The 22813-nt window shown below is 41.1% G+C and overlaps 1 protein-coding gene across 10 annotated transcripts in view; it reads right to left on the bottom strand.

The window, feature by feature from the left end:
* The window catches only part of PLCH2 (phospholipase C eta 2), an 816520-nt gene that overhangs the window by 685098 nt on the left and 108609 nt on the right, over positions 1 to 22813 (bottom strand). For all 10 annotated transcript variants that reach the window (XM_073656915.1, XM_073656916.1, XM_073656907.1 and 7 more), the window contains one exon: positions 15261 to 15784. In XM_073656915.1, the coding sequence (XP_073513016.1) occupies positions 15261 to 15369 (109 nt within the window). In that variant the 5' untranslated portion in view covers positions 15370 to 15784. The remainder of the gene's footprint in view (positions 1 to 15260; positions 15785 to 22813) is intronic.

The following is a 22813-nucleotide window of genomic DNA, read 5'->3' as shown; positions in this document are numbered from 1 at the left end:
CTCTCAAACTTCTCCTAGCAGTCAGTGAAAAACAGACAGTGTCACGCGGATGTTGTTTGTGGTCACCTGGCAGCTCCAAATTGTCGACCACAAGAGGTTTGGCGCTAGCTACTCCCTTTTCCAGAACCCAAGAGTTGCCCTGGTCTTCACCCTTTAACTCTGTACAGGGATCTGAACTTACCCAGGGGTCCCTGGGTTTAGGTCAAGGAGTCAGCTGCTGTTTGAAGGGGCAAGCTAGCAAGAAGGATAGTCAGGTAGGTCAGACCTAGGACATACAAAATCATCAGGCAGGAGAAATGGCAATAAACTAGCCGAGGTCTCAGAACAGGATAACTTAGGATGAGAGGACAGACGCACAGGTAAAATAAGAATAGATTAAATCTGAGTAAAGAAGTGATCCATCAGTTTAAAACCATGATTTATTAGAACAAAAATCTAAAACAAGGCATAAAAAACAGAATGCCGTATAGGGGACGCTGAACAAATCAAGTAGAAAAATGCCTACAAGTCTCAGGAATAACGGTGATGGGTGGTCTCAGGAATAACGACGGGTAAGGCAGGAATAGAGGGGACAGGCGCCGGCACGAATGTCACAGACCATCAGTGTGCTGTCTGAGTTATTCCCGACCCCTAGACTGAAGTTTCTGATTTTGATCCATGACTCAGATCAAAATCCAACATGTCTCCTTGGTCACTTGAACGTATTTTTGGTCCATAGGCAAAACAAGACCGCACACAAACAGAGCGCGGCGAAATGTTAATCAGCATGCTATGTCTCATGAATCTTTTCCCATACAGACTGACATGGGAAGTATATTGTGGCATACGCTAGTGTCTCACGGGCTTATCAGGTGGGACTCGCCAATAGATTTCAATGGGTGTGCAAAAAAACGGATGATTACATAGGAAACTAAATCATCGGTCCTTGGAGAAAAATGATCATCTGCACCAATACATTGGCTACATTTGGTCCATGTGTTGACCATGTGTGGTCTGAATGAGCCCAAAGACACAAGCCATGGGAGAAAATTCACAGCCTTCTCATGAATGAGGGCTGTCACAAATAGTTTCTGGTGAGTGAAGTTGACTGGCTACGCTCTCAGAGGCCCAGAACGTTAGGGACTTACCCAATTTTTTAGTGCTTTCATCAATCTGCTTGCTCTTGGAAATTGACGTCATTGTTTATACATGTTCTGTCAGGTAATTGATAGCCTTATCTCCGGTGTAACCTCAGGCTCAGGGCAGGTAAGTCAGTAAAAGAATTTACACAATTATCGTGTTGAGGCATTCAAGTCTTGAGGATCCAGGGAGTTTCTACAAGTAGATGACGCTTGGATTCTACCTGAAATGCATACTCCTGCTGCTACAAGATGGTTACAGCTAAGATTAACTTGTATTTAGCATTATTCTAAATAATATAGGAAAGCATTCTTTACAGTAAGAGCAGTACAGTGCAAAAACAAGGATTAATCACTAATGGTGTTGAAGGTCAGAAGTAATAAATGGAATGCGTAATTTATTCAGGGAAATTAATCAACCGCCCTTGTAAGATCAGGAAAGGAAACCTGCACTCAATGTCAAAGTGGTCTGCTAAACCTGCTTGGGGATTTAGACACTTTTGTGGTTCAATTTCCAAAAAAATGGTAAAAGGTGGGACTTAAAATGCAAAAAAAAATCACCAAACTAAGGCTAGAAAAAGTGACAAAATGTGAGAAAACAAAAATGGAGGTGGTGTGTAGCTGGACAAATGTTTTCTAAATTTATCATCCAGCATGAACCACTATACAAAAAAAAATTGTCACACTTTCAGGAGGTCTTGTCTAAGTTTACACTGTCTAAATATTGGACGCGAATAGGAAACTGGTTGATTTCAGCCAAAATGTTTTGGACACTTTTTTTCCAGGCTCAAGAAGAACTGTATCCTAATGGAAAGTGGATGTATCTTAGCTTGAAAGAATTGGCTTAAGGGCTCATTTTCTATACGATTTTTAAGCAGACATCACACTGATCCGTGTTATTCAATAGGGCTGCTCAGATTAATTATTTTTTTCTCGGTCTGACTGTCCATGAGAAAACAATCGCAGCGTGCACTGCTGTCGTCCAAGTCTCGGATGAGGCTCATACATTCAAGTCTACGGGTGCATAAAAAAAATGGATCCCACACAGACCATCCAAGTGGCATCTGATTTTATGAATGGATATCTATTATAAACTTAGTGTCATGCTGCTGGATTCAAACATTTGAGTCTGTGCTTTGTGGTTCTCTGCCCGCCGAGCCACAGCACATACACCTTTTCTCCGGGTTTTTAGCTTCTCTTATTCTTTCTGCAGTCTGTTTAGGGTAACAGGTGTTTTCATTTACTCATTTGTCTGACCTATCACATTTCGGGTGTGGCTTTATATATTTTTCCCCTGCTGGTGATAGTCTCATTTGGATGTTCAGCCATACTGCTGTAGATTAAAGCCAGTAAGTGAAAGACCAGCTAGGGTTTATCTCTCTGCTATTTATGTTATTTACCCTGCACCTATCTTCTGTTCTTTTTAGGAAGAAGGCGGGATATTCTGTATCAGTATTTAGTCCTTTATTTTGTATTTCGTGGTTTGTTTTACTCACTCTGGGATCTTTTCCTTTTTCAGTACAATTTTCCTTCTGTAGGTAATTTGCACTCTGCTCTGCCCTCCGGTTCTTTAGGAGGAATGTGAAGAGCTCAACAGCCTTTCAGGCAGTATAAGTCCAAGTTGCTATCTCCTAGCCTGTGGTTAGAACTATTTCAGCACACACAGGAACCACTAGGGACTGTGGGGTCAGAATCTCTAATCTGTACGTAAACAGGCAGGATCAGTTCTAGTTTTTAGCTTTACCTATTTTCCCGATAGTTACTACACTAGCATAACACCTAAGAAACTGTATGTGAACATGTACATGTTTTAATGTAGTTGTGTGAAAATGGATCAAACATGGACATCACATGGACGAAAAAAACTGTCATACGGAGGGCACATGGATGAAAAGATGCTGAAAATTAGAAACAAATCGACCTAGTTTTCTAGATGAAACTCGGACGATTTTTCATACGCCCATCTGCAGGTGCCCCAAAGGGGCTGTCCGGTCTTGTGAGAGTACTATGTACTGCAGACTTATTAATTCTTACAATTTGGGCACCAATTGCTGTCAGGATTCTTGGGTTTTGCCGCCGAGACCAGGCAATCACATGACCGCAAATATGTGATTTGCATCGCATTCCGAATAGACATGCTTGGTCTCATTCGATTCACTTGTACTGAGTGAGGCGGGGCACGTCTAGTCGACATGTGACTGCATATATGCAAATCACATACTTGCAGTCAGGTAGCGACACCGGAGAACTCTAACAGTGTGCTGTGCACGTGCTGTACAGAGTAAGAAGTCTGCAGCCATGTAGAGTGACTGCCGACATTCACCACGAAAATGGGCAATCCCTTTAAGATGAGCCAATGTATGGCAAAGATTTTGTCCCAAAATTAAACTAAGTGGTCATACAAATGTCAGACTGACAAGGCTACGTTTACACTATTAGACGGGATTAGGAAATCTGATCCGTTGTTATAGTGAAAAGTATGATTGGCTCAAACAGAAAAAAATTCTACAACTCTAATTGGGGCCCAGTTTGCAGCAATTACTGAATATTAAATACTGTACTATACACCAAATGAAAATGTCCCAAAATTAAAAATATTTCGGCACAGAATTTGCAAACTCTGCTGCAATGTTTTACAAAAAAAATAATTCCTAATTCCTAATAATAATTCCTAGTAATGTGATCTGAAAATGATTCTAGCAAAAAAAGTGCACTGAAATGACTTGTTTCAGGAATTGCCTGGCTAATTGAGCAGCCTGGGTGGGAAAAAAAGCCTAGCATAAAGCAATTCAGCTGCCACTGTTATAAAATCCCAAGGTACGTTGCACTTGTGTGCGGGCAAGTCTCTGCAGGGCCCGGGCTCCCTGTCATCTCCTCCATTGTTGCTGCTCTTCACACTACATTGATTACTCATCTTGTGCACACTCCTTACACACCTCATTGCTGAGGAGCTCACTACCTGAATATCCATCATGATGTAGGTGTTGATATCAAGAATGCTGTGTACAAAAGATGAAGGAGACTAAGTCATGTACTAAATATCACAAGGATTAACACTTCGACACATCGTCCATTTCCTTTGGAGGAGACTCTGGTTTGGAAAAATATTCAAAGTCATGATCAGGCTTGGACTGGCCCACAGAGGAATGGAAGCATGTGACCCACAGAAGCAGGAGGATCGAGAGGCAGTCAGCACCCATACTGCTCAGGAACCAGTACCAGGCTCTCACGCAGGAGAACCATGAAGAAATACAGCAAAATAAGACTTTGCCAGCAATGAATAACCTTGTAAGCCCTCAGAATCCTCCTAGATGGAGAAAGAAGAATGTTGTGAAGAAAAAACGGAGAGTGGTGGTCATGGGGGATTCCCTGTTAAGAGGAACAGAGGCCGCTATCTGCAGACCAGACATAACCTCAAGAGAAATGTGCTGTCTTCCAGGAGCAAAAATTAAAGATGTGTCTGACAGGATATCAAGACTCTTCAGACCTACAGATCACTACCCATTCCTGCTAATACATGTGGGGACAAATGACACCGCAAGAAAGGACCTGGAAACCATCTGCAGTGACTTTGAAGACTTAGGCAAGAAAGTGAAAGAATTGGGAGCGCAGGTGGTCTTCTCATCCATCCTCCCAGTGGATGGCCATGGAACAATGAGGTGGAATAAGATTCTACAGGTGAACAACTGGCTACGTCGATGGTGCCGTCAACAAGGATTTGGATTTCTGGATCACGGAATGAATTACCTATACGATGGACTACTTGCTATAGATGGGGTGCACCTTACGAAGACTGGAAAACATGTATTTGGAAGTCGCCTTGCTACACTCATCAGGAGAGCTTTAAACTAGAACAATGTGGGAAGGGAAGCAAAAGGCCAGAAAAAGCCATATAGCTGACAAATACTATTGACATCTCTGCTACTGGAAGTGGAAAGGAAGAACAAAGACAAAGCAATTTAAATAATAAAAATATGGGAGGAAGAGAAACCAATCACAAACTAAAATGTTTTTATACAAATGCACAAAGCATGGGCAACAAACAAGGAGAATTGGAACTACTAATGCAGGAAAAGAAATATGATGTCATTGGAATCACTGAAACTTGGTGGGACGATACACATGATTGGAATAAAAGGCTAAAAGGATACAACTTATTTGCAAGAAACAGACTTGATAAACGAGGAGGAGGTGTCGCATTGTATGTTAGAAAAGCGTATATCTGCACAGAGATTGAAGCTTCAGAGACTGGGAGTTCTGTGGAAACTGTTTGGGTAAGAATACAAGGAGAGAACAACGAAAAGGACACCATTGTAGGCATTTACTACAGGCCACCTGGGCAAGCTGAAGATATGGATGAACTCTTTATGTATCAAATGACCAAGTTTTCCAAAAAATATGACGTAGTGGTCATGGGAGATTTCAACTATCCAGACATTTGTTGGGAATCTCTCTCAAGTAAAACTAACAGGTCAAGCAAATTCTTATCCTCTCTTGCTGACAACTTTATCTTCCAAAAGGTAGGGGAGAAAACAAGGGGATCTGCTACTTTGGATCTAATCCTTATAAACAGAGAGGAAATGGTTGAGGAGGTAAAGGTGGCTGGGACCCTAGGAGGCAGCGATCATGCTATTATAGAATTTTGGATAACTAGAGGAGGAAGACATGTGAAGACTCAAACCTCAAGGTTAGATTTTAGAAAGGCAGATTTTAAGAGACTCAGAAAGAGAATAGGAGGGATCCAATGGCTGGATGTCCTTAAGGACAAAAATGTCCAGGAAGGATGGGAAATTTTTAAAAATGAGATTCTCAAAGCACAATCGTTAACAATCCCGAAAAGTAGGAAGAATGGAAAGCATTTAAGGAAACCAGGATGGATGAACACAGAACTTAAACACATGCTAAAAAGAAAGAAAGAAATGTTTATTAAATGGAAAGAGGGAGGCATATCTAAAGAAGATTATAATGCAGTCTGCAGATCCTGCAGGGCACGTATCAGGTTAGCTAAAGCTGACAATGAATTAAGGCTTGCAAGAGATGTCAAAAGCAATAAAAAAGGATTTTGGGGGTATGTCAAAAGTAAAAAAAGTCAAAGATGCTATAGGATTTTTACAGGATGAAAATGGAGAAATGGTAAGAGAGGATGTTGAGAAGGCCGAACTTTTTAACTCCTATTTTGCATCTGTTTTCTCTCAGAAAGAAAATGTAACATCAACTGATCTTCACTGTCCTTTTAAAGGAATAGAGGAATCCAAGTTATCTGTAAACAGAAAGATTGTGAGGGAATATTTAGCTAACATAAATGAGTTCAAGTCTCCAGGTCCAGATGAATTACACCCCAGAGTACTGAAGGAGATCGTAGAAGAAATTTTAGAACCACTCTCCATAATCTTTGAAAATTCTTGGAGAACAGGAGAAGTCCCAGAAGACTGGAGAAGAGCAAATGTTGTTCCTATCTTCAAAAAGGGGAAGAAGGTGGACCCAGGGAACTATAGGCCGGTGAGTCTGACTTCTATACCAGGAAAGATCTTTGAACAAATTATTAAACAACATGTATGTAAGTACATGGATAAGAATGAAGTGATTAACCAGAGTCAGCATGGGTTTGTAACTAACAAGTCATGTCAGACTAACTTAATTTCCTTCTATGACAGAATCACTGACTGGGTGGATCAGGGAAATGCTGTAGATATAGTATATCTTGACTTCAGCAAAGCATTTGACAAAGTATCTCACACCATCCTTATTGAAAAAATGACCAAGTATGCAATGGACCAGGCAACTGTTAGGTGGATTCATAACTGGCTTAGTGATCGGACTCAAAGGGTGGTTGTAAATGGCTTCACATCCAGCTGGATGAATGTCTCAAGTGGGGTACCACAGGGCTCCGTCCTGGGACCTGTATTGTTCAACATATTTATCAATGATTTAGATGAAGGAATTGAGGGTAAACTGATTAAATTTGCTGATGACACAAAGCTAGGAGGGATAGCTAATACTAGAGAAGAGAGAGAGAGGATTCAAAAAGACCTAAATAAACTGGAGCAGTGGGCAGCAACCAACAGAATGGTTTTTAACAGGGAAAAATGCAAAGTACTACATCTGGGCAATAAAAATGAAAAAAGCATATATAGAATGGGAGGAATAGAGCTAAGCAACAGTACATGTGAAAAAGACTTAGGTATACTAATAGATCATAGACTGAACATGAGTCAACAGTGTGATGCAGCAGCAAAAAAGGCAAATACAATTCTGGGATGTATTAACAGAAGCATACAGTCTAGATCACGTGAAGTCATTATCGGTCTTTACTCCTCTTTGGTCAGACCTCATCTGGAATACTGTGTACAGTTTTGGGCACCACATTTTAAAAAAGACATAGACAAACTGGAGCAAGTTCAGAGAAGAGCGACCAGAATGGTGACTGGTCTGCAAACCATGTCCTATGAGGAACGGTTGCAGGATTTGGGAATGTTTAGCTTGCAAAAAAGAAGACTGAGAGGAGACTTAATAGCTGTCTACAAATATGTCAAGGGCTGTCACATTGTAGAAGGATCATCTTTATTCTCATTTGCACAAGGAAAGACTAGAAGCAATGGGATGAAACTAAATGGGAGGAGACACAGATTAGATATTAGAAAAAACTTTTTGACAGTTAGGGTGATTAATGAGTGGAACAGGCTGCCACGAGAGGTGGTGAGTTCCCCTTCAATGGACGTCTTCAAACAGAGGCTGGACAAACATCTGTCTGAGATGATTTAGTGAATCCTGCTTTGAGCAGGGGGTTGGACCAGATGACCCAGGAGGTCCCTTCCAACTCTACCATTCTATGATTCTATGATTCTATGACTGGAGAACAGGGGAATCCTCTGGTGGGCCCCTCTGAAGGAGTTGGCCACCACCTTCTTATATGAGCAGAACTTGGCACAATACACTTGACTCACTATGTACAGACATAGGCAGCATCTTTTTTATTCAACAATCAACGCATTTTATTGCTATAGAAATCTGTGAATGAGGATAAAGTCAAATTTGCATGAAGCTGAAAACTGGAGCCCTAGAGTTGATATTACTGGTGGGCCCTTGGCACCCCAGTCCAACACTAGTCATGATTAAAGCTCATTCAAGGATCAGACATTGACTTATTGTCATGCTAGGTAAGGGAAGGACCAAGTGTTCGACGAAGGGAAAAGGGGAGGAAGCCCAACAACTTGGGAAAGGAGTAGTAGGGACCCCTAGGCAAATCTTACAACACCCTGACTCCCCTATCGTCCCGAAATAGGTTCCGCACCGATCGCCAAGCAGGATACCTAATCCTTGACTGACCCTAGAGATAGGCCCTAGGTAGGGAGGGGGAGGGGTGAGCACTAGTCAACCCCACTGCAACTAAAGACAACAAGGCAAACAGACAAGGGGATACTCTTAGCTTTGAGAAGACACCAGAGAGATCACGAAAACTATCCACTAAGGAACTTCAAGAAGAAACCTCGCCGACTGCTAGAACTCCAGGCCTGAACAGGAAAATAGTTCTATCACTGGCGACTCTCTGGAGACACTGAGGGTTTTTAAATATCAAGCAAGGGTGTGTCAATTAGCAGAAGAAGGTGGAGATCACTGCTGGGTCCTAGCGAGAGAAGGATGCCACTACACTACAGAGATGAAAGGATCAATAAGGTGTCTGCAAAGCCAAGCACAGCGACCTTCTACAGCTGGATTCAGAACGACTTTGCCTTTCTGGACTTCCAAAAAGCCAACATTCTTGATTGTTACCCGGATTTCCCAGAAATAGGTGAAAAAAAATAGAAGAACAAATGTTGGTTTGGCAGACAGTTGTCTCTCCCGCACTCACCCATACATGTGAGCATTTAGCCAAGCATTCGTGTGTTTTCAACGGGGAGAGAGAAATTAGCTGTTGCCGGCAGCTTATCTCCTCTGAAAACAAAAGGATCGGGCATTGAAATTCCATCGGTCCGATTCTTCTGTCCCCAGGAGACAGTTGGGAAGCCATACACATTATATGGTTGGCCGGTCCAGCCGAAAATTGGCAGACTTTCATTAAATGTGTATGGAGAGCGTTAAATCTGTGGCACTGACAAAGATAGCTAAATGCAACATTAGTGCTATAAATTTGAAGGCTATCTTCACACGTTGCTTTTTTGCTACATTTTTTTCTGAAACCAAAACCTAATCTATTGGCAGTAAAAAAGCTGCAGACAAAACTAGGTGTTGCTGCGTTTTGCTCTTACTCATTGCTTTCTAAGGGTGAAAAAACTCTGCGAAACGCTGAAAGAATTTACATGCTGCAGTTTTCAATTCAATCAGGAAAAAAAAAAGCGGTTGTATGAGATTTCGGAAATCTCACAGATTTTGCTAGCATTGTAAGAAGCAGCTTTTAAGTTGCATTAAAAAAATGAAGTGTGAACATAGCCTAAAAGTGCAAGACCTTCTGGCTCCGAGATCACCGGTCTGACCAGAAGAGACTCAAGGGAGAACAAGGAGACAAGTCTCTAGTCTGGTGATTGGAAGGAGTCCCAGCAGTGGATAATTTATGAAGACTGGAATATCCTTGAAGAATTGACATTTACTAGCGATTTTACGATTTAAGGAGGGAATTCTCAATAAATAACTGAAGTAGGGTTGATTTTGTGGACCACTGCTGCAGAAAGAATTGGCTGTTAGTTTACACCTGCACTTCCATGGTCTAAGATATTAAAATAAGAAACTAAGCACATATTACCTGCTAAGCTAAGGATATGTAGACGACATTGCGCCGCTCCAATATTCTTTAGATACAGGATGCTGTTTTTTTATTTTAATTTCAGACTTGCTTTTTGAGCTTCTGAAATATTAGAATATTATGTGACAGCTTTATGCTCCTTCCAGCTCCAATACATTAACCAACCAGCCCTATATGATCAAATATGGGAAACGCATAGAATCTGCTCTTTTCTTTTCATTCGGATGACGCACAAAACCCAAAGCTTGAAGGCACATAGAAATAATGTGTGAATAAATGGTTGGATATTACGGACTGCAAGAAGTGGTAGATTCATCTGACACTAACTAATCCCGCATAGTAATGAACGCGATAACATCGTCTCTGCAATTAAATCCTCTGTCAGGTTAATTGAAAAGCGAAAAGTCTGCGTCACCGTACGACTGAGTAATAAAGAAAAGCCGTGAAGTGGGGGGATATGAATTACTAATGTTATTATACACGACTCTTGTCGTGGAAGTATTTATCTGTCCCATTCAGTTTTGATTATAATAATGATCTTTTAATCTTATTTGTTTTGTGTTTAATGAGCAAAGTGTAAAAAAGCAATGACGTGAATCAAAACAAAAATGAACAGAGTCAGAGTCTTCATTAGAGCTGAGCCTATGGAGATCTGTATAGGTGGTGAATGAGCCGAAGTTTAGGACTCCAGTGACTATACACCTATAGTTTACCACAGGATATAGACTATCATGTATATGAATATTAAAAGGCAACCAATGGTATTGCTACAATGCATAAAATAAAAAATGAAGCAACTTCTCAATGAATCTGGATTAAAACTTATCTAATGTTTCGTGTTTGCAGCTCCTATGCATACCTATGTATTTCCATAGTGAAAGGTTGCATCTGGACAGGTCCTGTATGGGAGGTATGTGTCTCCGAGGTGGCTAGCATCAGTGATGTAGGACCCAGAGAAGCAGGCTCCAGCACGGATAGTGCTGAGAAGTTTCTTTAATGGGCCCTGGTTTTAGGAACAGTCAGAAGAACTGGTTGGGCCTGAACATTCCCATACCTCCAGTTCCAGGTCTTAGAAAGGCTTTTTTTAATTCGGTTCAGCTGCCTCATTCATTGTCTGGGTGTGAGAGGTGGAAAGATCTTTACTGTGGTTTAGTCTAAGCCACAGACGGAGAACTGTGGACTGTAGTTTATAAGGGTGAGCCCACATCACTGGACGCTGTGCTACTGTATGGACCATTTTGTTTCTTTATCAACTTTTATGCTGGAGGAGAGGCTGCTTTCTATTCATTTGCTGGAGGTTTATGAACTGTAATAAAACTTTCTATGTGCCGTAAGGTCTTTGTGTGTGTGTGCAATGCTACCAGAAGGTGAATATCCCTATAATAGTTACATACTTGGTATTCTGATCTTACAGTCAATCTTCTTTATATTAGTCATCTATTTCTTGCTTGCATTAAAGCAAGTTATTATCACTTGATCGGATGACGTCCGATCTCTGTTCCGGCAGAATAAGGAATTTTTATCCCTATAAGAATGGACATGTGTTACCTGCAGCGGAGGTCAGGCATTTTTCCTGTTGTGCCACTTTGTAACAGGAATAAAAGTTTCCCATCAGAGATGAAACTTCCCCATTCTGCCGATCGATGCTGGGCCCGGCGGTTGGACCTCCACCAATCAGCAAGCTAACACCAAGGATAGGTGATAACTTGTTTTAATAGGGCAACTCCTTTAATTTTGAAGGTTAGCAAGAAGTAATGGAAGGATAGAAATGAATATCAGCATTAGACAATGTAGGGTTTGATGGCAGTCTACTGTGGAAGTACAGTAAAAGGAGGGCCTGGAAGCCTGTCTTGAAAAATATAATATTACTGGTTATGAGCATGAGATTCTGTGATGGGACATGGAACCAGGGAACAAGTCTGATTGACATATTTTGAGTGGTGAATGGAACTTTTCCCTTAATATGAGCCAATTAACATCTCCCTTGTGGGAATTTGCCATCCTCTAGATCAACATGATAGGTTATAGGTTGAACTCAATGGACTTGTGTCTTCTACCAACCATAAAACTATGAAGCTTTGAAAATGTGGAAACACATAGATCTGAATAGGAGCTGAAGATCTTGAATTAAAGCCTGCATATAAAAATGTTATACCGTACATGAGTCGAAAAGTTTCAAAATTGACCATTACGCCCAAATATAACACAAGTGAGTTTCAGATGTTGACTTCTAAAGACTTCTGAAGATACAATCAAAAATCGCCATGCCCAAATCTATCACAAAACAATTGAAATGCATAAAAAAATAGCAACAAACTAGAATTATACAGGCAGTGGAAATGTTTTTTTTTCTTTCATATTTCTACAGAGGATTTTCTCAGTATATTAAAGAGGTTGCCTGGGATTTAAACATTGATGGGGCAATTAAGTCCCAGCAGCCAATCAGATCCTTTATGGAATTTTATTTTAATTCAGCAAAGACAAAAACAATGATCTGGGTGGGTATGAGGTCAAATAAATTGCTGAATTATAAAATCTGTCAAACCATCGGAAACTACTTCAGAGATCAGACATTTCCCACCGATAGACGTTTCGCAAAGAAAGGAAATTGCCCTCTTGCCCCAGAGCATGTCTGTGGGAAAGATGGTGTTTCCCAGGCTTTTCCACCAGTTTCCAGACTCCACTAAATAGTCATCAAGTGATTTCCTGCCAATTCAGCATTGACACTTGTTTTGCGCAGTGTCAAAAGACCGGGAATTTTAGACCTAAATTCACTGAGCTTTACTATATATGTATGGCACAGGTCACTTTACATATATAAACTAGGTAATTACTTTTGTGCATGAAGCATATTGCACTTCTATTGAGTTTCCGAGCCATTGTTTGGATTCTTGACTACTTGGCTGAAATTTTCAATTACAAATTCATGCATACTCATTCGACTGCTGCAGTCACCCAGAATTAATATATTTTGCAACGAACAAGGGAAAGCGCCACTTAATGCTCATCGAAGCTTGAAATGTCCTATTAAATACAGTTTAACCCAATTTAGCTTCAAGTACGCAACACTACACTGAAGATGACCACAGCAGAGATATGCCAGAGACAGGACCAGATTTAGTTGTGTGTTACATTAATTATATATATTGTAATCAAAACTATTCACCCCCCCCCCATTGCAAATGTACAGACTTTCTGCTGTTTGCAGTAAATCAATTAAACAAAAACAATGTAAAAAGTTTAACGCAACTAATATAGTAAGTGGCTTCTCCAAATTCAGCGCAGAATGTCACTTTTACTGACTACCACAGGCTCAGAATTATTTACCCCTTCATGATGAGTCTTTACTAAGTAGAGCCCCTCTGGCTGTTATGACCTGCTACATACATAATGTATAGCCAAACACCAGCTTCTGGTTGAAACTTAGCCCATTCCTCCTGATCAGTATTATTCTTGGGTGCTGCAAACGCCTTCTTCATATCCCATCAAAGATTTTCTATGGGCTTAAACTCAAGCAACTGTGATGGGCGCGTCTAAATCTTCCAGGTCTTTTAATGAAGGCAACCCTTGGTGGACTTAACCGTATTCTTGGGATTATTGTCCAGATGGAAGGTCCAATGACACCCAAACGTCAGTTTGCTCATATAAAGCATGACATTTTTGTCTAGGATTGCCTGATACTTAATTCCATCTTGCCTCCACCACATGCAGCAGGTTTCTAGTGTCAGAGGAAGCTAAGCAGCCCAAGAACATCCCCAGCACCCACCATGCTTCATTATACACAACAACGAGCCACCATCATGCTTCACTATAAGCAACAATGAGCTATCGCCATGTTTCACTATAGGCAACACTGAGCCACCGCCATGCTTCACTGTAGGCAGGGAGTTCTTTTGAGCGTATGCTTAATTTTTCTTCCTCCAGACATACTGGTGCTGTATAGTTCTTAAAAGTTTCTGTTTTTTTAATCACTCAATAGAACAGCATTACAGAACCTCTGAGGCTTATTTGTAATGTTTGACTTTGAGCAAACTGGAGACAACTTTTCTTGTGCTTTTGGAAGATGACATCTTAGAGTTTGGGCCGGACTGTGCACTGGGTCTTCTCCTCCCTATCTGTGATTCCCTAGTCCCTCCGTCTGCTTCCAGTCTGTGAGACCGGCCTACTCTGTTTGAAATGTCAGCAGTGACCTGTCATTCACAGACCGGAGGCAGACGGAAGGACTAGGTAATCACAGATAGGGAGGAGAAGACCCAATGCACAGTCCAGCCCCTGTGCACCAAAATATAATTAGCAGTAAACTTCAAATGATGATTAAAGAAGAACAACAAAGCGGATTTCTTCACCAAAGGTATCAATTTAATCTGTATTACAGGACCGTTACAGCCATGTCTTTACTTTACATTACATAATCATGCCGACAGGCTCTCTTTAACTTAAAATTTTGCAAACTAGACTTCCCATTGTATCGCTAGGAATATTCAATGTCTTTGTATCTTTTTGCATCCTTTTCCTTGTTTGTGCAAGACAATGATCAGTTCTCTTAACTTTTTGGGCTAGTGCCTGGACAACCCAAAAATATTAGTGACCAGAAGAAGACTTATTCCTCTGGAATGCTGCCAAAAGATGACGTCTGGCTATGCATCACGTTTGCAAAAGGTCATAACAGCCAGATGGGCTTTACTAAGTGATAAGCAAAGATATCATGAAGATAGTGAATAATTCTGAACTGCAGTAAAGGTTATAAGTGCATGTGTGTTGAATTTGGAGAAACTGCTTATTATATTAATTGTGTTGTATGTATACTATATATATACCTGAAAGACCCAGAAAATTTGAGTTTATTGAAACCTGCTGCTTGATGCAAGGGCACATTCAGATTATAATTCAACATCTCTTTAATTTCAAATGACCATGTCCTACAGTTGGGTAAATCTTAACTTTCGAAAACTCAACCAAGAAATTCTAAGTCACTAATGGAGACAGTGGCCATCACCTGTCTGTACAAAGCCATAGGGTCGGCCAACTGAGAACGCTCACAGATCCCTTTTCCATAAACCTCTTCCTGAAGATAAACCTTTTGACTCTGGCCAATGAGCTGACGTTTTCATCTTCAGTGACATCACCAAACCAGTTGTGGTGATATCACCCTTCTCAGACATGACCATACAGTTGTAAAACACCCAATATATACTTAAGGTTCATTTAAATAACAACTACAAGAACATCATAAGTCAAAGCCATGGCATTGCCCACAGCAAACCACAAGAACTTGGTTGGCATTTTTATCAACATCAGTTTTCCTTGTTTTATACTTTTTTGATACCTCTCACCACAATGTGAAACCCATAAAAAAAAGTATATTTCACGGTTTTAGAATTTTAGAAAAGAAGTTGGTTACTTACCCACGTCGAAAATATTTTCAGCTAGAAAGACAAAGTTTGAGTCGTCTCCATTGATTGACGGCAGAGCTGACTTTTTCTTGGACTTCATTTTTGGAGATGGTACAGCCATGGTGACTCAAACCAAAAAAACCTTTTTGAAAACTTCTGATTAGATCCCCCAGTATAATCCTTCTGTCTATTCCACCAGAAAAAGTTTGTGCCAGTTTCCAGATAGTTTCTTTTTTTTTATTAACAATCCAAAGTTATGGAAACCAGATCCGTCCTCTGTGTTTTGTTTCTACAAGATGTTCAGAAATGTGGTGCTTGGAATGTTTTTCTTCTCTCACATTCCCATGTGAAAGGCGGTCATGATGAACCGGTGATCATCCCACCTACACGTACTGTAGTAGAAATAATCAGGTGTGAGCTTGGAGAGAGGTGTGCCTGGATCATGCCCAGTAATGACAATGGTTTACGAAGTGTCTCCAGATGATTATGGCTATACTAATTACTGTCTGTCCCCCTCTCAGATCTATATCTTCACCCTGTCAGGAGAAAAAAAACAACTTTTTTTAGGAAGTCATTATGATCCTACTGACAACAACAAAAATTTGTAAGAAGAAAACCCACAAATTGTCTGCAAAATATTAATGTTTCAGAATAATAGAAAGTTTTTACAATAGATTCTATAAAGTTTTTACAATAGAGAAAAGCAAATAGATGGCAAATGTATTGTCATCACGTCTATGAAAAATCTCAAAAACCTTTCTTTACCTCTAAAAACATTGTTTTTTAGGCTTACATGCAGCTTCTGTCTGCCATCTTGTTGAAAGTTGACAAAATATGGGTTCTTCTCATATCTTAAAGAGCTTTAGGGGGGTACTGACTTTCATTAACCAGTTCAACCTCAGGTCATGTACCCCAGTTTCTGACCAGGCACATATTAAGTTTATTTCATACATGTGATTTAAAGAGCTGTAATTTTTTTTCTCTCTTGGATTTTCTGATAATTTTTGCATTTTTCTTTGTTATAGGTTGGGCTTAATTTATATGCTTTTTCATACTCCCCCTTTTTTTTTTTTTTGCTGATATTGGGCGAGATATCAGGGAGAATATAAAGGAAATATGTGTCTGTTTTTCTCACAAAAAAATTAAGGCCATAAAGGATCGCTAAAATTTATTTTACAATTTGTTCTTCTTTCTGTATCAATAGTTTTTATATATTGGACACATTAATTTTTTTTCAAAGGAGTCGGGTCTAGTAACTGATTTGAATTGGCAGTGACTTTTTATTTTTATTTATTTCACATACTGTGCACCACATAAGGTTATAAAAGATCTTTCGGGCATTTCAACATTACTACTTTTTTTATCTGATTTCCCCTGTAATTGGGGCTGGTACAGTATATGCCAATGCCATGCATTACATTTTTTTTCTTATTTTTAATGCTGATTTTCTATCTTCATATCTACACAGAAAATTCAGGAAAGAGAATTTGCTTGTGGATACCAGACTGGAATATACATGATATCTGACTGTAGAGCACTCAGTTATCTCTCCCGACTGCTCTACACATGAACGTTTCGTCTGACATGTGTTTTTTTTTAAAAAAAGAAAGTAATCTATTTTGTATGGAAAAATTTAGGAAGAGAAAACAGAAAAGTTAGATTAGCAAAGTGATATCATAGATCTGTCTAAAGAGATGTGGTTTTTAGTGAAGTTTTAAAACTGTGGATACTGGGAACTAACCAGATTGTCTGGTAGTGCATTCAAGAGGACAAGTACAGCATGAGAGAAGTCCTGGATACTGTAGTGGGAGGTTTAGATTATGGAGGATGTATATTTGAGATGATTAGCAGAATGGAGAGTAGGGCAATGCAGCACTCTGGAGGTGCCAGGTGGAGTGGTAAACATAGATAAGGATGGAGATGTAGGGTGGTGCGTAACTATGGAGAGCTTTGTGGGTAGAGATAGGGGAGGAGATGTACTGTGGTGCAGAACTATGGAGAGCTTTGTGGATAGTGATAAGGGAGAAGATGTAGGGTGGTGCAGAACTATGGAGAGCTTTGTGGATTGAGATAAGGGAGGAGATGTAGGGTGGTGCAGAACTAAGGAGAGCTTTGAGGATAGAGATAAGGGAGGAGATGTAGGGTGGTGCAGAACTATGGAGAACTTTGTGGACAGAGATAAGGATGGAGATGTAGGGTGGTGTAGAACTAAGGAGAGCTTTGTGGACAGAGATAAGGGAGGAGATGTAGGGTGGTGCAGAACTAAGGAGAGCTTTGTGGACAGAGTTAAGGGAGGAGATGTAGGGTGGTGCAGAACTAAGGAGAGCTTTGTGGACAGAGTTAAGGGAGGAGATGTATGGTGGTGCAGAACTAAGGAGAGCTTTGTGGACAGAGATAAGGGAGGAGATGTAGGGTGGTGCAGAACTAAGGAGAGCTTTGTGGACAGGGATAAGGGAGGAGATGTGGTGTGGAGCAGAACTAAGGAGAGCTTTGCGGACAAAGATAAGGTAGGAGATGTAGGGTGGTGCAGAACTATGGAGAGCTATGTGGGTAGGTGTGATACATTTATGGTGCATATTATAGTGGATGGGCAAATACTGCAATGACTGGCACAGGGTCGAGGCATCAGTGTAGCAGAAATATGAGCTTGGTTGCTGCACTCAGAACTGGTCAGAGAGCGGGAGGGACGGAAGGGAGAGTTTAGTAAGAGGGAGATCGATCAGTAGAGAGTTGCAGTAGTCCAGATGAGAATGAATCAGAGAGACAGTAAACATTTTTGCAGTTTCAAAGGTAAGATAATGTCAAATTCTTGAGATGTTTTGAGGTGCAGGTGACAAGAGCAAGTGAGTGATTGGATATAGGGAATGAAGGAAAGATTGGTGTCACATATAACCCCAGGACAGCGGGCGTGCTGCCTGGAAGTTATTTTAGAACCACCAATGAAAATAGTAATATCGGGATTAGGTAGTTTAGTAGTAGTAGGAAAGACAAGGAGTTCAGTTTTGGAAAGAGTCTGTTTCAGAGAGAGGTGGGACATGCTGATAGAGACAGCGGATAGACAGTCATTGGTATTTTGTAGTAAAGTTGTGGTGATGTCAGGAGAAGTTGTGTATAATTGGATGTCATCGGCATAAAGATAGTACCAGAAACCAAATGTGCTGATAGTTTGTCCAATAATGGTGTATAGATCATTTTAGTCAAATTCTGACACTTATCAGAAAGTTGTCCACAAAAATATGGCCATGGAAATCTTCAACTGGACCTCAGTCTTCCTCTGCCCTACAACAATGAAAGGCAGGTGAGTTTGTACAGTATAGACCCAAAGTCAAAGTACTCCCCTATCAGAGCACGCCACAGGTCCTCCACATCAGTCTCACCACTGGAGATGCCCCATGCAAATACAAATAGTCAAAATAAATGGAAACAAAACATACAGTACAGACCAAAAGTTTGGACACACCTTCTCTTTTAAAGATTTTTCTGTATTTTCATGACTTTGAAAATTGTACATTCACACTGAAGGCATCAAAACTATGAATTAACACATGTGGAATTATATACTTAACAAAAAAGTGTGAAACAACTGAAAATATGTCTTATATTCTAGGTTCTTCAAAGTAGCCACCTTTAGCTTTGATGACTGCTTTGCACACTCTTGGCATTCTCTTGATAAGCTTCAAGAGGTAGTCACCAGAAATGGTTTTCACTTCACAGGTGTGCCCTGTCAGGTTTAATAAGGGGGATTTCTTGCCTTATAAATGGGGTTGGGACCATCAGTTGTGTTGAACAGAAGTCAGGTGGATACACAGCTGATAGTCCTACTGAATAGACTGCTAGAATTTGTATTATGGCAAGAAAAAAGCAGCTAAGTAAAGAAAAACGAGTGGCATTATTACTTTAAGAAATGAAGGTCAGTCAGTGTGAAAAATTGGGCAAACTTTGAAAGTGTCCCCAAGTGCAGTTGCAAAAACCATCAAGCGCTACAAAGAAACTGGCTCACATGAGGACCGCCCCAGGAAAGGAAGACCAAGAGTCACCTCTGCTTCTGAGGATAAGTTTATCCGAGTCACCAGCCTCAGAAATCGCAGGTTAACAGCAGCTCAGATTAGAGACCAGGTCAATGCCATACAGAGTTCTAGCAGCAGACACATCTCTACAACAACTGTTAAGAGGAGACTTTGTGCAGCAGGCCTTCATGGTAAAATATCTGCTAGGAAACCACTGCTAAGGACAGGCAACAAGCAGAAGAGACTTGTTTGGGCTAAAGAACACAAGGAATGGACATTAGACCAGTGGAAATCTGTGCTTTGGTCTGATGAGTCCAAATTTGAGATCTTTGGTTCCAACCACCGTGTCTTTGTGCGACGCAGAAAAGGTTAACGGATGGACTCTACGTGCCTGGTTCCCACCGTGAAGCATGGAGGAGGAGGTGTAATGGTGTGGGGGTTCTTTGCTGGTGACACTGTTGGGGATTTATTCAAAATTTAAGGCATACTGAACCAGCATGGCTACCACAGCATCTTGCAGCGGCATGCTATTCCATCCGGTTTGCGTTTAGTTGGACCATCATTTATTTTTCAACAGGACAATGACCCCAAACACACCTCCAGGCTGTGTAAGGGCTATTTGACCAAGACGGAGAGTGATGGGGTGCTACGCCAGATGACCTGGCCTCCACAGTCACCAGACCTGAACCCAATCGAGATGGTTTGGGGTGAGCTGGACCGCAGAGTGAAGGCAAAAGGGTCAACAAGTGCTAAGCATCTCTGGGAACTCCTTCAAGATTGTTGGAAGACCATTTCCGGTGACTACCTCTTGAAGCTCATCAACAGAATGCCAAGAGTGTACAAAGCAGTCATCAAAGCAAAAGGTGGCTACTTTGAAGAACCTAGAATATAAGACATATTTTCAGTTGTTTCACACTTTTTTGTTAAGTATATAATTTTGGAAGATGACATCTTAGAGTGTGAATGTACAATTTTCATAGTTATGAAAATACAGAAAAATCTTTAAATGAGAAGGTGTGTCCAAACTTTTGGTCTGTACTGTATATTGATGTTTTCTATTACTATTGGTCTTCAGAATATACTGAAGTGAACCTTCCAAAGCAAGAAAAGTCTGCGTCTTTCCTAACCAAATTAATTTAATTGTGTGAGCATATTATTGAGAGTTATGACTAAGTGCAACACATGTCTGCAACAACATAACATGCAATTAAATTTTATTGAAAGCGCTTAGGAGGAGCGCTCCCGTCATCCTCGCTGTGGACATGATTGGTTTAGTCCAAAGCAGCAGTGAAAATGTTCTTGCTAAATTAGAAGGCCTTTATTTCTCCATGGTTAATTATATGTTAGGCTATTAAAACTCATGTCAGCATATTTCACAAGTACAAGTTGAAACTGTGCAAAATTAACTTGTCAAAAATGTAGAGTTCAATGTGACCTAAAATATTAATTAATTTCTTTGTATTCTCCATGCTGGATGCAGACAGTTATCATTACGTTTGCGCTGAAAGTTTTGAGCAATTTGCAACATTTCGTTGTCGTATCAATGCTTTATACAATTTAATATGCCATTTCATTACTTACATCACAATTAAAAAAATAACGAGAAATGGGGAAGTAGTAAAAGGGGTGGTCCAGAACTAACATTTATTTTAATCCTAAATGTCTATTTAATGTCATAATCAAATCTCTTTTCTAATATACTCTATTTAAAAATTCCCTATCATTCCGTCTGTACTTTGTTTTATTGTTTTATATTTTTTACTTACTTTCTGTTTGATGACATTTTCTTTGATAACTCACACCCTGAAATAAAGCGTCATCAGCGACATTTGTTTCAGGGGCTTGGCTAGTACCTCCTCTACTGAGCATGCGCCAGTTGTCAATTCTGATGTATTCTCAGTAGCTTCTTGTTAATGTGCAATATTCTTTTTAATACACAGTGACAGTGCACTCCATTGCTGATTCTTATGAGAAGTGTAATGTGCTGGCAAGAGAGTGCATTGTCAGTGTGCATTGTATGGAGCGAACGCAGCAAGGAGGAAAAGCAGAGACCAGCCCTGCCCCCCCACTCAAAAGTGACATCACTTTTGGGGGGAGGACAGTTATCTCCTAGTTTGTCACTTCTCATCAGAGCCGGCTAGGGAGTGCACTGTTACTGTGCATTAAAAAGAATAAGGAGTAGAGAGGGAATTATAGGGAGTATTTAATTAAAGTGTATTAGAAAAGAGATTACATTGTTACATTAAATTGACAGACATTTAAGATTAAAATAAATGTTAGTTTTGGACCACCCCTTAAATGTTTGGCAGTGAAGTGTGGCATACTTATTATTGCATTTATGCATAAAATGTCTCATATTGTAGACAGGTCAAAGCTCTCTTAAAAGGGTGTGGAAGAAATACATTTATGTTGCTGACTCGCCCCCGGAACCGGGCCCTTTTTGTGGATGCTGGGGGTTGTAGTCACCGTGGCGGCGAGCCGGTCCCGTGGCTCAGGGTGGTCAAACCAGTGGCAGTCTATTTATGGGTTTTTTGTGGTTTAATGTCCGACTACGCCACCCGTGGATTGCGGTCAGTATGAACCGTCGCTGCAGGGCAGACCGCTGAGGCTGGTGTTGTGGGTGCAGCCGAGTGTAGTACAACTCCCCACGGGAGGAGTATAGCCTCAGGGCAGTGTAGAGTGATGATGGTGTTGCAGTTCAGGTTCTTTACTCACAGTTCTCATCCAGGTCACTTCTGCACAGATAGGACCGCCTGAGCCGTGCTGCGTCCACCAGGCAGGGGGCTCGATCAACCCCCAGGCAATTCCGGAGTGTGGCACAGGACTCCCTTCTATCCTTTCGTCAGCCGTGCCCCACCAGTGACACTACTTCTGTCCAGCTGCCTCGGGTCTTCTCCTGGGAGGACTGGGTGTCCACTTCCCTGACCCTATGTGGTGTGCCTTCCTAGTAGGTGTAGTGAGGGGTCGCACCAGTAAATGATCACGACCACCGGTTCTTGGTTAAGGATTAGTCACCTCCACCAACTTGGGATCCGGTACCCTGTTCTGCCAACCCATCACCCGTAATCTCCTGGGTCCTTAGGGTTCCTTCTGCCTTCGTGTCTCTGGGCCTTTCTCCACTTTGGGTACTTCTCTTTCTTTGCTGTTCCTTTCTGTTTCTGTTCCTTTCTGTTTCTGTTCCTTCCTTCTGGCTCCGGCCTTCACCCTAGGCCTGCCTCGGGGAGCTGGGCCCAGACTGAGCCACAGCTCCCTGTCAGCCCTCTCTGGCTGAACTCCTTCTCTCTCTTCTCCTCCTGCCTGAACTGACCCATAACTAAGATGGTGCCCACCTCTTATACTTCCCTCTAGTGTATGAGCCCAGGTGACTTGCAACCAATGGGCTCCTACCTATGCCCAGAAACCGTCCCCTCCTGCTCCTACATCACTGGGTTTTCCTCCCCCCTCCCCACTCCAGCCCGGGACATGTTCTGTCGTGCCTGCATTACTGTACTAATGCGAGCACCGTTGAGCTGTCCCCCGGAAATGGGGTGTGTGTGATGCATGCAGCTAACTGAGTCC

Source organism: Phyllobates terribilis, unplaced genomic scaffold, assembly GCF_046119375.1.
Source record: "Phyllobates terribilis strain yellow unplaced genomic scaffold, ASM4611937v1 Scaffold_12__6_contigs__length_324123572, whole genome shotgun sequence".
In the NCBI taxonomy this organism is placed as follows: domain Eukaryota; kingdom Metazoa; phylum Chordata; class Amphibia; order Anura; family Dendrobatidae; genus Phyllobates; species Phyllobates terribilis.
The sequence above is the reverse complement of the archived record's forward strand: the minus strand, read 5'-3'. Positions and strand labels throughout refer to the sequence as shown.